The sequence below is a fragment of the Rhinatrema bivittatum genome, chromosome 16 (assembly GCF_901001135.1).
Source record: "Rhinatrema bivittatum chromosome 16, aRhiBiv1.1, whole genome shotgun sequence".
Taxonomy (NCBI): Eukaryota; Metazoa; Chordata; class Amphibia; order Gymnophiona; family Rhinatrematidae; genus Rhinatrema; species Rhinatrema bivittatum.
Window position 1 is genome coordinate 12,475,088 of NC_042630.1, and position 12,608 is coordinate 12,487,695.

The 12,608-nt window shown below is 39.0% G+C and overlaps 1 protein-coding gene across 1 annotated transcript; it reads right to left on the minus strand.

Moving 5' to 3' along the window:
* Window positions 1-8,382: 8,382 nt before the first annotated feature.
* On the minus strand, window positions 8,383-9,342 carry LOC115077315 (olfactory receptor 6F1-like). Its single transcript, XM_029579608.1, has one exon. The coding sequence runs from the start codon at window positions 9,340-9,342 to the stop codon at window positions 8,383-8,385; it is 960 nt and encodes a 319-aa protein (XP_029435468.1).
* Between the last annotated feature and the right edge of the window lie 3,266 nt (window positions 9,343-12,608).

Below are 12,608 nucleotides of genomic sequence, written 5' to 3' on the forward strand. Positions count from 1 at the left end.
GTGCACGAAATTGAAAATAGACACATTCTTTTGGCGTTTATAAGCTAGCATATACAAGCATAAAAGCTACTTACACACATGTATGTTAATTTTCCAAATGCAACCCTTTTTAAATGTACTCACTACTGTGTAATGTACTAAATGTTTTTTCCCAGCTTCTGTCTATGGGAAAATCTATTGTACATAGTCATCTCATAAAAAGCAAATAATCTATTTTTGGTAACCTGTTTATATAGGGCTTCTTTGACTTCCTTGTTTTTTAGACTATAAATAAATGGATTTACTAGGGGAGTGACAACAGCATAAAGAACAGCCATCACTTTGTTTTGATGGGCATTTCTTGCAGTTGGCTTAATGTACATAGCAAGGATTGTACTATAGAAGATTATGACAACAGTGAGGTGAGAGGCACAAGTAGAGAAGGCCTTCTGATTCCCTGTTGTTGAAGACATTTTCAATATTGTTGTTATGATATAAATGTAGGACACCAGAGTTACAATAACAGAAGACAGTATCGTAATGGCAGCACAGACGGTGACTGCTAAGTCGCCAAAATAGGTATAACCACAGGCCAACTTTAGCAAAGGCGCGCATTCACAGAAAAAATGATCAATGACATTGGGCCCACAGTAAGGTAACTTGGAAATCAAAATAATTGGAAATGAAGTAGCCATGAAGGCAAAAGTCCATGTAGCAATAATTAACTGGATGCATACTCTGTTGCTCATAATACTGGTATAATGCAAGGGTTGACAGATGGCCACATACCGATCAAAAGACATTAGTCCAAGTAGGACAGTCTCTGAGGCACAAAGGAACGTAAAAAAGAACAATTGAAGAAAACACCCCTCAAAAGAAATATTTTTTCTTTGTGTTAAAAGGCTGGTGAGGATTCTGGGAACTGTAACGGATACATAGCCAATCTCGAGGAAGGATAAGTTACTGAGGAAAAAGTACATGGGCTTGTGAAGTTGTTTGGACATTCTCACTATGGTAATTAGGATGAGATTGACACTGGTAGTTACAATGTACATCAGCAGAAACATCAAGAACACTAAGATCTGAAGCTCTGGATGAACTGGAAGTCCAATGAGAAGGAACTCTACCACATGTGTTTGGTTGACCATCTCCTGATCCAAGCTTTTCCTGAAAATTAAGTACATTCATATGTTACTTGTTTTTCAATTCTTATCATACTGTATTTGTTTTAGGACAAAAAACAGACTTCTTTTGTACCTCTCTTCTAGAACTGTTATACCACAATAGAAGAGGAATCAATCACTCAAATGTATACGCTGAAGGACTGTAGGATGTTATTTCTCTCTCATGCATACCACTGGTCACTCAGCACCACACCAAACTGTTTGCATTAAGCTCTGTGCCTTGGTGCATTTCATTCTGTCACCTACTGATCCAATTTTTCAAAGCCTTGGATACCAGTGAGGGGTTTAGAATAATGTTCAAGTGGAAAGATCTCGCTAGTGGTCTAAGAGTCTCTGAGGGTTGTGTTAGCTCTAAATGGACTAATGATAAATGTTTGAAGACATCATCTTTCAGGACCTCACAGGTCTCTTCTGATGGCTGGAAGGAAGGAAGAAGCCTTTTACCGTTAAATATCTGCTGCTTTAAATATCTGAGATTTTGAACTCTCTTTGATTACATTTTTGTTGGGCACTTTTATCTTGACTCTGCTTGAGATCAGTGGCAGATTCATTATTGTAATGTAACACATCATTTGCTGCTTTCTTTTACAAAATGCTCACCTGATATGTGGGTAAACATGCATGCATCTCATTCATATGTAATTTTACCCAGACAAAGTGGAGGCATTCCCAGGGTTGGGTGTGGTGGAGATGTTCCCATTTACACATATAATTTTGCCTTTTTCCTAAAATATGCATCTAAACTTGCCTGAATAAAAAATCTGTATACATATACAGGTATACATGTATGCGGGTAATTTTTGCAAGATAATTTTCATAGTAAACATATCCATAAGTTTGCGTTGAATATTGGTGTAACATAGGTATTTAATCGGAGAAAATTATTTTTCACTCAATGCACAATTAAGCTCTGAAATTCATTGCTGGAAGATGTGGTTAAGTCAGTTAGAATAGCTGGGTTTAAGAATGATTAGGACAATTTCCTGGCAGAAAACTCCATAAACTCTTATTAACCAAATACGGGAATAGCCACTGCTTTTCACTGCATGATAGCAGCATGGGATCTATCTATGGTTTGGGATCTTGCCTGGTAGCTGTGACCTGGATTGGTCACTGTTGGAAAAAGGATACTGGGCTTGATGGGCCCTCGGCCTGACTCAGTCTGGCCAGTTATTATGCTCTTATGTTAAATGTATGCATGCTGATACATAATTGCTAATGCGGAGCATCAGAATATTTTAGCACACACTATGGGGTAAATAGCATGCATAAAATGATAGACAAAAATGAACTACTGGTACATTCTAATTCATGTAGTTTCTGCCACTTTTTCTCTGACATATCTACTATGTGGTTTCAAATGACTGCAGATTTATTTATTTACATATCTGCATTATTTATTTATTCCTACTAAAAGGTTGTGCTCCACCTACTGTCTGCATATGTTTCTTGCACTAACAAATTGTTCACAATAAAATGATACATTTTTAAATGTTTATATTTCATGCATTGAAAGACGTTATTATTGATATGCAATTGTAAATGAACATTGCAAAATACATGACTGCCACAGTAATATTTTATACACCAAATCTCAGGCATACAGCACTGAATATCTTCACAAGCTCTGAATATTTCATGAACGCATGTAACTGATGAAATTATTAGTGAAGCTGAGCTCACTAATAATAATAATAATGAGCTCAAAGTTCATTATCAAAATAGAAAAACAATATATCAGTACTCACTCTGTTCTACTTGACCTTCCAGCAATTCACGCAATAGTTTACATCTTTTGGGAAAAAAAAGGGGTGGGGGGGGGAAATAAAAATTAAGGCTAAGATGTCTAAATAGTTGTAAGGAAAAATGCCAGTCTGCTAGTCTCTCAGGATCGCTTTTCTGCTGTTCCATGCCCTGCCTTGAGTCTAGAAACCCAATTCATCCCACTGTCCTTTGTTTTCTGCTCTTTCACCCTCTTACTCCACTGTGATGTGATTACTAATCCAATATGAATTTCAAAGCAAGTTTCCCCACATGTGCTGCTTACCAGGTCACTATGTAGATCTGACCTTTCTCATTGCCCCACCCGCGTGGCATCTCTACTGCTAAAGGCCCCAGTAGGCTTCTATCAGAATGCCACCATCAAACACACAGCGGTCTAGCTGTGACTGACTGCACTGGTATGAAAGGCTCCTTAGATACTTAAAACCATCTCAAAGGATAAAAACAACAAAAGCAAATATATAAGTAAATGAATAAATGACCTGTTATAGCCTTAATGCTGTTTTTTTTTCTCTAACACAGGAAGAGCTCATGGATGCAGCATGGGTGGTGCAATTATTCCAAGCTTTTCAGAAGTTTAAGGAGTGCTTTGCAGGTTTCCCATTTCTGTATTCTGTCACATTCTGGATTGGTAGAAAAAATGACTTCAGTCTCTGAACATTTAAACTCTCCAACAACCCCCATGGGAGGTGAAAAAAAAAAGCTTTGACAAGTTACATGGTGCTCGTGAAGCTCACACTTGGGAAACTGATGGTGGATTACTGTCCATAGGACTACAACTTTTTTTTTTTTACAGAAAGTAAAGTTGTGTGACTGTATAAGAAAACTCTTTATTTTTTCATATTATAAGACAGTCAACAAAGCTATTATGTAAAGAAAATATATTTAGGGAGGGTTACTTTTTTATAACAACCCGTGTAACCAACTCATGCCTTACCGAAAGACATAAGTTGCATCAATTTTCAAAGCCAAGTTCTCTCTGAAAATTATACATTGGTAACCATCTCTCTTGTATCTTGGCGCACTCTGGCATTAGCTGGGCTTGGTAGACGGCATCAGCACGAAATAGGGCAGTTTCAAGGGTAAAAGCTTCAAATGTTGCCATACCCACTGCTACATAGAGGGATACAAACCATCTAAAATCTCCTTCAGGAGAACTGTCACTTCTGTGCCAGCCTTCCCTTCAGGTTGTAGCCACTTTTATCCTGTTAGCAGCCTGGTAGGCAGTCTTGATGCTGCCTGTCAGCAAATTGCCCAGATTGATGGTCCAAGTGGACTCTGGGCATTCTGCTAGCTAGGTAGTTGGTACAAAGTTAATTAGGAAACAGCCTAGGTCTTCTTCTGGATTTCTTAGATACCAAGGGAGTCAGAGGGTTAGGCCTAGATGCAATAGGTTGATGACTTTTCTAATCTGTATCAAGGAAGCCTGTTTTGAGTTCCCTTGCTCTCACAGGAGTTGCTGCTGGGCACAATGGTCCTGTGCAACAGGTTTGCGGCTGATGCTACCCCCTCTGTGAGGGTCTAGAATAAGCACTCTCCATACTAGTTTAGTATGTGCTTTGGAGCAGCAGAGGCATTTTGATTTCCAGAGGATGACACCCTGTTCAAGGAAACAGAAAATCACAACCTTTTTCTCTCTGGGGAAAAGAGAGAAAAAAAACCTAACCTGTCTGGCCTCTGAATTACTATTTTCCTTCTCTATATGGGCAGGGTTAACCTCCTTTGCCTGCTGTATGTATTTAATTTCAGGGCTGCCACTGAAGCCTGGTGCCCCCTAAAAAAAATTATTTTTAGCGTGGGTCTCTGTTCTGTGTGCAGGTGCTTAGATCAGAAATCCCACCACTACCACCATGTGTGACACCAAGGGCGCAACCCTTGGCACAGAGAATGTGCCAGAAGACAAGAGCGGTCTGGAGTTTTTCTTCACAGAATCAATTTGTTATGTACAGCACAACATAAAAGTTGCAGACAAGGGTCTGCTTACCTCAGCAGCCTTAAATAAAAATAGAGCGATCACAGGTAGATTGTCTAGGAGAGTAGGGTCTGCCTTTTCCTCCTCCCCAGGGCCTCCTGTCATCCCTGGGCCTGAGCTTTTATTCCTTTCTCACGGGGAAATGTTATGTGACTTGGAATTCCCTCCTGGATTTCCCTTGAAGTGGAATGGGCTTAGGTAACCTGGAGCAAGCCCATTAGGAGTTCTGAAAGCTTTTCCTATATATACTCCTTCACACGCTAGAGGAGATGAAATCACAATTTCTTTTTTTCTAGAAAGGTTTTGTCACTTTTTTTTCCAGAAGAAATACTTTGATCAAAAGAGCAAGCTATTTCAAAATTGTGCAAGAAAACCAAAATGTTAGCTTCATACACATTCTTTGTTATATTTGTGCCTTATCCTGAAAACTATGGGGCAGATATTAAAAGCTACGCAACCCGGTGCACACAAATCTACGCATGATTTTACAACATGCGCGCGCAGCCATGCGCATGTTATAAAATCCGGGGTCAGCACGCGCAAGGAGGTGCACACTTGTGCACTTTACGCACGCCGAGCCTCGCAGCCTTCCTCCGTTTCCTCCGAGGCCGCTCCGAAATCAGAGCAGCCTCGGAGGGAACTTTCCTTCAAACCCCCCCACCACCTTCACCTCCCTTCCTATAACTAACCCGCCCCCCAGCCCTACCTAAACCCCCCCCCCCCTTACCTTTAACTTAGAAGTTGCGCCTGTCTCCGGGCAGGCGTAGGTTACGCGCGCCGGCCGACGGCCGGCCCGCGATCCCGAGCACAGCAGCAAATGGCCGCTGTACCTGGAGGCTCCCACCCCACCCCACCCCACCCGCACCCTTTTTCAAGCCCCGGGACATACGCGCGTCCTGGGGCTTGTGTGCGTCGCTGGGCCTATGCAAAATAGGCTCGGCGCGCGTGGGAGCGGGTTTAAAGGGTTACGCACATATATTACACACATAACCCTTTTAAAATCCACCCCATTGTCTCATATTTCAAGAATTTGGGGGTACCTAAACATTACGTTATTAACACATATTACTCTAAACCTGTTTCAGTTATTACTTATTTGATTTATATTCCACCTTTTCCTGTACAATGGTGAATTAAATATAAAACTGTCGAGTTAATATACAAAATGTTGAGTGCGACTTTTTTTTCCCTGGATGAACTCAGTGTTATGTGTTTATAATCCAACATGTATACTTAGTTCCTCACAGAGAGTTAGTTCCTCACAGAGAGGTTTGCTTGATGTTTGATCCCTGTGTCATGCATATCTTGTAGAGGCTCATGAAAAGGCTTTTTTGGTGTTCAAACCAACCTTGGAGAATTCCTTACCAGATAATTTTCACCTTGTGTCTTGTCCAATGACATTTTGGAAAATGCTGAAGAATGTTTTTATTCCAGCATTGATTTATATAAGTTGAAACTCCTGGTGTTTTTATATTTTATTATTTTATTTATTACCTCTTTTTTTAAGATGATTTTTTAATTACTTGTTTTTTATTTGGTGTTTATATGTATTTATGAACTTTTTATTTCTTTGAGCTGCCTTGAGCTGTGGATTTTAGTGGCATATACATCTTTCAAATAAGTATATAAATAAAGATGTTTTAAAAAATTTATTAACAATCAATATTCCACTTTTTCTAAGCTAGTGTCAAAGTGGGTTACAATCAGATTAAAATTATTACAAAGTGTAATGGGTTACAGTCACTATAGGGAACAAGATAAAGAGACATATAAGGAGGTATAGGGAAATATATTGATCATTTATGGTAGTATACAGAATAGCAGTGGTACGAGACCATTAGATGAAATAGGGGGAGTGGGTAGATCAAGGGACCTTATTGCTATTGCTGAGGAGAATTAATAAGTAAGAAAGTCCAAAAGTGAATAATAATACAGTCTCACTGAGGTCTGTTAGTCAAGGTACAGGTGGGGTTTTTTTTTTACTAATTTTGTTAAAGCTGATAGTGTTAAAGATGGAATTCAAAGGAAGACCAGATTCCTTAGCTCTTTTTGTGATCGTGAGGTAGGAAGTTTCTTGTCATAAGTTGTTGAGTGGTCTTAGATATTTCAAACTAGAAATTGCCACAATCCTCACTGCTAGGCAGCTTCCCTGCTAGCATAAATTCTCACACAGCTGCACTCGCTCTCATCATAGCCACTTCCTTGATGCTTCCATGACCCACGAAGGCCAACCCTATTTAGCCCTGCCTCACTTGCAACTCATCAAATCACATTGGCTCTATGCATTGACCCACTTGGCCTAACTTTCCTTCTGTGTGGCTTTCTTGGCCTTCTGTTTTGCCTTGTGTTTTCCTCAGACTTCCAGCCTTGATCATGGCCTACTCAGCCTTCTAACCTTGTCCTGTGGCCTCCTTAGGCTTCTCGCCCTGTCCTCTGGCCTTTGGGCCTTCTAGTATTTATTTGCCCTGCCGTCCTTTGGGCCCTCTGTGTTTCGTCTTATCTAGTCCTCTCCTGTTTGTATCTAGTCCTCTCCTATCCATGTCTAGTCCTGTCCAGTCCTTGTCATATCCTGTCAATTCCTTCCTTTGGCCCTAGTTTCCAGTGGGCTTTCTCTGTTTCCAGTCCCAGGCCTTGTCCTTGTCTCCAGTCCAAAGCCTTGTTTTTCTCTTCAGTCCCAGGACTGGCCCTTTTCTCCAGTTCCAGCCTATACCTCCAGTTCCATTGCTGGCTTCCAGTTCCAACTTGTCTCTGATTTCTGTATCATTGCCAGTCCCTGCATTGTCTCCAATGCCTGCTCTATCCAAGTCCTGCTAGCCACCAGAACCCAAGGGCTCAAGTTGTGGGGGAGATAACTGGTCAGGCTAAAGATCTTGTCCTGTCTTGCCTAGAGTCTGGCCCTGCTTCTGTGGGGGAATTCCCATACCCATTCAGTCCCCACGCCATGACAGAAATGCTGTAATTTTATGTTTGTTGAGCTTGTAGGTCAACTAGTGTGTTATGGCATGAGATGCGAGAGTAATGCAATAAATACATAAATAATCCAAGGTCAGGTTTAAAACAAACATAAAGGGCCTATTTCTTTACAAAACACAGAATTTACTTTGAGAAACATTGACTCAATATGTTGTGGAGGCAAACAGCAGAACTGTGATCAAAAGGGTTGGGAAGAAAAAGCTCATTCATGAGTTATTAAAGCAATAACAGTCAGGAAAGCCACCCTAAATCATGACTGGCAAACTGAAATGGTAACAGAGGCAGTGGACCATGGTATATGTGCCGTGTTTCATATACATTTTCTCTGAACAACCACAGCTTGCGACTGTTAGATGAATCTTTGGTCTGATCCAGTCTGGCAAATCTTGTGCTCTTATGTTCATTTCTTTTCCACCTTTTGCCTTTTCTCTGGTCTTGGGCTTGCTAAGTCTTTCATTGGTTATGGTGCTTTTTTCCTTTATCATGCAATCACTAGCAACAGCCTCTGTTTCTTATAAAAGTAGTGCTTCTTTTCACCGTGTTTCTGAAACCGTTTTTCACCTGTTCATTTCGGAAGCTGTAAATGAAGGGATTGAATAAGGGAGTAATCACTGTGTAAAACACAGACACTGTTTTATTCAGGTCAAAAGACTGGTAGGCTGATGGACCTATATAAATAAGTATGCCAGAGCCAAAGAATAACGTAACAACGATAAGGTGAGAAATACAAGTTGAGAAAGCTTTGTGTCTTCCAGAAACAGAAGGAATTCTCATTATAGTTGATATGATATAAATGTATGATAACAGTATTATTGTACACGAAGTAAGCAACACAGACGAAGCCGTGGCAAATTCCACTATTTTGATCTGGAAGACATCTGCACAAGATAATTTTATTAGAGGTGAAACGTCACAAAAGAAATGGTTGATTATGTTGGAGCCACAAAAGTCTAATCTGGTAACCATTAGGACTGGTAAAATGGGAATCAGGAAACCCATAACCCAAGAGCACAGGGCTAACTTTGCGCAAAGTCTACTGCTCATTATAGTTGTATAATGCAGTGGTTTGCAGATGGCCACAAAGCGATCATAAGCCATTGCGGCTAGGAGGAAATTCTCAGTACAAGCCATGGAAAGGAAGAAATATAACTGTGTCATGCAGTCAATAAAAGAAATCATTTTCTGTGCCACTAGAAGCCCTTCCAGCATTTTGGGAATGATATTGGTTGTGTAGCAGATTTCCAAGAAGGCCAGGTTGCTGAGAAAAAAGTACATTGGCGTATGGAGCTGATGTTCCTGTCTAATGACCAAAATGATAACGGTGTTTCCAGAAATTGTTATAATGTATATCAGTAAGACTATTAGAAAGACTAAATAATCCATGTGTAGAAGATTTGGAAAACCCAAGAATGTAAAGTCTTTCGTAGATGTATCATTCCTCCTTCCTGTCATTTTTATCAAGGGACATCTGGAAAATAAGCCACAGTTACATTGAATGCATCCAAAAAGAGCAATCATGTTGAACTTGATCATACTGATAATTTTGCAACACAGGATATTATTTAACCAAAATAATGGCAAGATTGACTAAATTCTGCTTTTTTTTTTGTTTGTTTTCTAACTAGTTGGTTTGTTTCCCTCCCTCAGTGAGATTGCTTACTTTCTTTATGAAACTTTCTATAGTATGCTAATTTTATAATGCCGTTATCATGCACTGAACATGTGATGGAAAGCATGTAGTCAAAGAATTGCGTTGCTCTTATGCCATCTTGTTTCCATTCTTCTGATCAATTTTGTCATTAGTTTAACTGGAGCTAGAGTGGGCTCCAACAGGATTCCGTTAATGTGTTTATAACAGGGTTACAATTGAAAGATACAGTAATTCAATGATGACTCCCCAGTTCTGGAAACACCTTTACGTTCCCAAAAGTTGAAAGGCTGGCTTTAGATTCTATCTATATCGCCTCCAAATTAACAACGGACTGTTTGGGGTCCCATTCCCTCTAAACATAGCAAACAATCTGATTTCATTATTCCAATCACCACTCTTCAGTTATACAATTTTGTCAAATTCAGTGAAAATTGAAGATTTTGGAGGCCCATTTTTTCCCCCATTAAACCTCATTTATTTATCTTTCTTTTTTGGGGAGAAGAGGGGTATATTTATTATGGAAATGTCCCCAATAGTTTAATTTTAAGTGTGCAGATTTTCAGCTTCCTATCTGATCTAGAAGTTGGTTACAGTTTATATTTTCACTTTCTGTATTACTATAGGTCTACCACTCTCCCCTCCTCTTTTCTTGATCCCTGTTAAGCTGCCACCCTTCCCGACCCCCTTAATTATCAATGTTTTTATTATGCTAAATCAAACATCTAGATTGCAAATAACGATGCACGTTTTAGTCCATTTGTTGTTGGATATTTGGGCACGTAAATTGTTTTACATGCACAAAATCAAATTTTATGTGGTAAATGGCATTTCCATGCATAAACTTCTGAAAGTGAATGGAAAAATTTATATTTTAGAACAAATATGTAAAATTTTCATTTGAACAGTAAAACAAATCAAGTAAAATGTTTTGTGGTACACATCTCTACTACTAATGTTTGACAAAATGTATTTTTGCGCAGCTGTGCCACAATAATCATCACATAGATGTTCTCAACATGACGTATATTGTATGCTTGAAATGGAAGAGTGAGCCTTTTATTATTGTCTAGAGTGTATCATTTACTATGAAATTTTTAAATATTTTTCCTGATTCCATGATTCTTGGTTTTACAAAATTGCTAATAAAGGGACAAGTCAGCATCCTATGCATCATTTCATTTGGATCATGTTGAGGTGGCTATCGATTTGGCTGTTTCTCACCTCCTTTTGCTTTCTCAATTTATTTATTTATTTATTTATTTATTTATTTATTACTTTTCTATACCAAAGTTCAAATATTTACTTACTGTCTCCTCTATTTCACATTTCTCTTTTTTGAGTTTTTTTTAAGTATTGATGCTAAATTATATGTGACAAAGATATACCTGAGTCTTAAACAACCTGACATTTTGTTAGATCTTGATACTGAAAAATAAACAGTTCACTATATTAAAGTATGTATGCCCACATTTTTGCTTTGCCCTAAATATAATAAATGTGAAACCACCTCCAAAAATTAACTATTTATATCATTGCGTACTCACTGGTTACTTCCAATGACTGATATATGTCAGAGTTCACTTGTAGATAGGAGGACTGACAGTGTATTGATTCCTAAATTATACAGGCATTTTATTTTTTTTGTTGTTTTGGGAGTTTTGCAGGAATCAACCATTAGATTAGCAAAGGAAAAAAAAATCCAAGCATCGCAGTTATGGCACTGACTTAATGAATGGTCAGCTCTATATGGTTGCGCAAGAATTAAAACATTAAGAACAAGTCAAACAAGAGGACGTCATCTGGAAGTCAGGTCAGCATGAACAGACTGCATTTTTGTACTTGGGATCTTGCATCTACTCAATATAAGGGAAATGGAAGAGAAAGTAAAGCTTCATTTTTTTTTTTTTTATTCCAGAGGCCAGAATCTATCAGAGCGATTCAGAGAACAAAACAAAGGTGAAGTCCTACCAGCACGTTGCCATTGGTTTCTCAGAAAAAATACTTTCTACTACCTTCTTGACACATTTTTGTATTTCTGTGCCCATCCGCAGTTCTCAAGCAGTGCAGATACTTTGTAGCCTTCCCTCTGGAATCCTTCTGGGAAGAGTCACAGAGGAATTAATTATTTCTATGTGTTCTGCCCTTTAATTAATATCTCTGATGGTCCCTGCCTAATCCCCGTGGTGTTGTCATTGCCTCCATGGAAAATAACAGGAAATCATGATTTGTTCCTTCTCACTGATCACTTTGAGAACTTCATTACTTCTAGTCTAAAATCATCTCTCTCCGGTGCATGTTGAGGCGAAATCAATAACTTAAACTGCAAAGCGACATTTTGCCTGAATGCTCCAGAACCCAATTAGAATGGCCACGTCCTGTCACCTAGTATCCTTTCCTCTGTTTTGCTGCTTTGTGCCCTGTCCCTGATGATGATGATGGTGATGTCTTGGACAGGATTATGGATATGTCTGACCATTTTTGCACATTTTCAAAGAGAAGCGGTTGCGTGCTTGTGTTGGATTCTAGGTGCCTAACTCTTTGCACACAAAAATGGGGCATATTTTTCAATCAATATTAGCTGTCTAAAACTCCATCTAAAAGACAGATTGGATGTTTAAATGGGAGTGGGGGGGGGGGGGGGGAGTAGGGTTTGTCTACTTAGTCGACAACTAGAACTAAATTTCCAAAGATTTAATTGGGCATGAAGCAAGCTGTAATCAAAGTGCCTACATTCCATCAAATCTTGCCAGTAGTTTTCACCCACAGAGTTTGCCGAAATAAAAGAAAACTATGGAGATAGTTTTGCTTTGATATTGCCCTGTGAAAAATAGCCATACACATTTGTGCTCACGTTTTGTGCAGGCACTGTAATTTTACACACATATAAGGTGGGTAATAATCAAAAATTCTTTTATGCGGGTAAAATAGCATTTTACTCATGGGAATGGCTTTGCCCTTCTCAAATCTAAAACTGCGATATAGAGAGAGCCAAAGGTAAAATTTAGATGTCAAATACATTTACAAAGTAAAAGGTTAGGCAGTTATCTAATTAAGCAGTTTCAGTTTT

What these genes read in the sequence shown, in the direction of transcription:
- LOC115077315 (XM_029579608.1), bottom strand. Translation starts at nt 9,342, where the DNA reads ATGACAGGAAGGAGGAATGATACATCTACGAAAGACTTTACATTCTTG.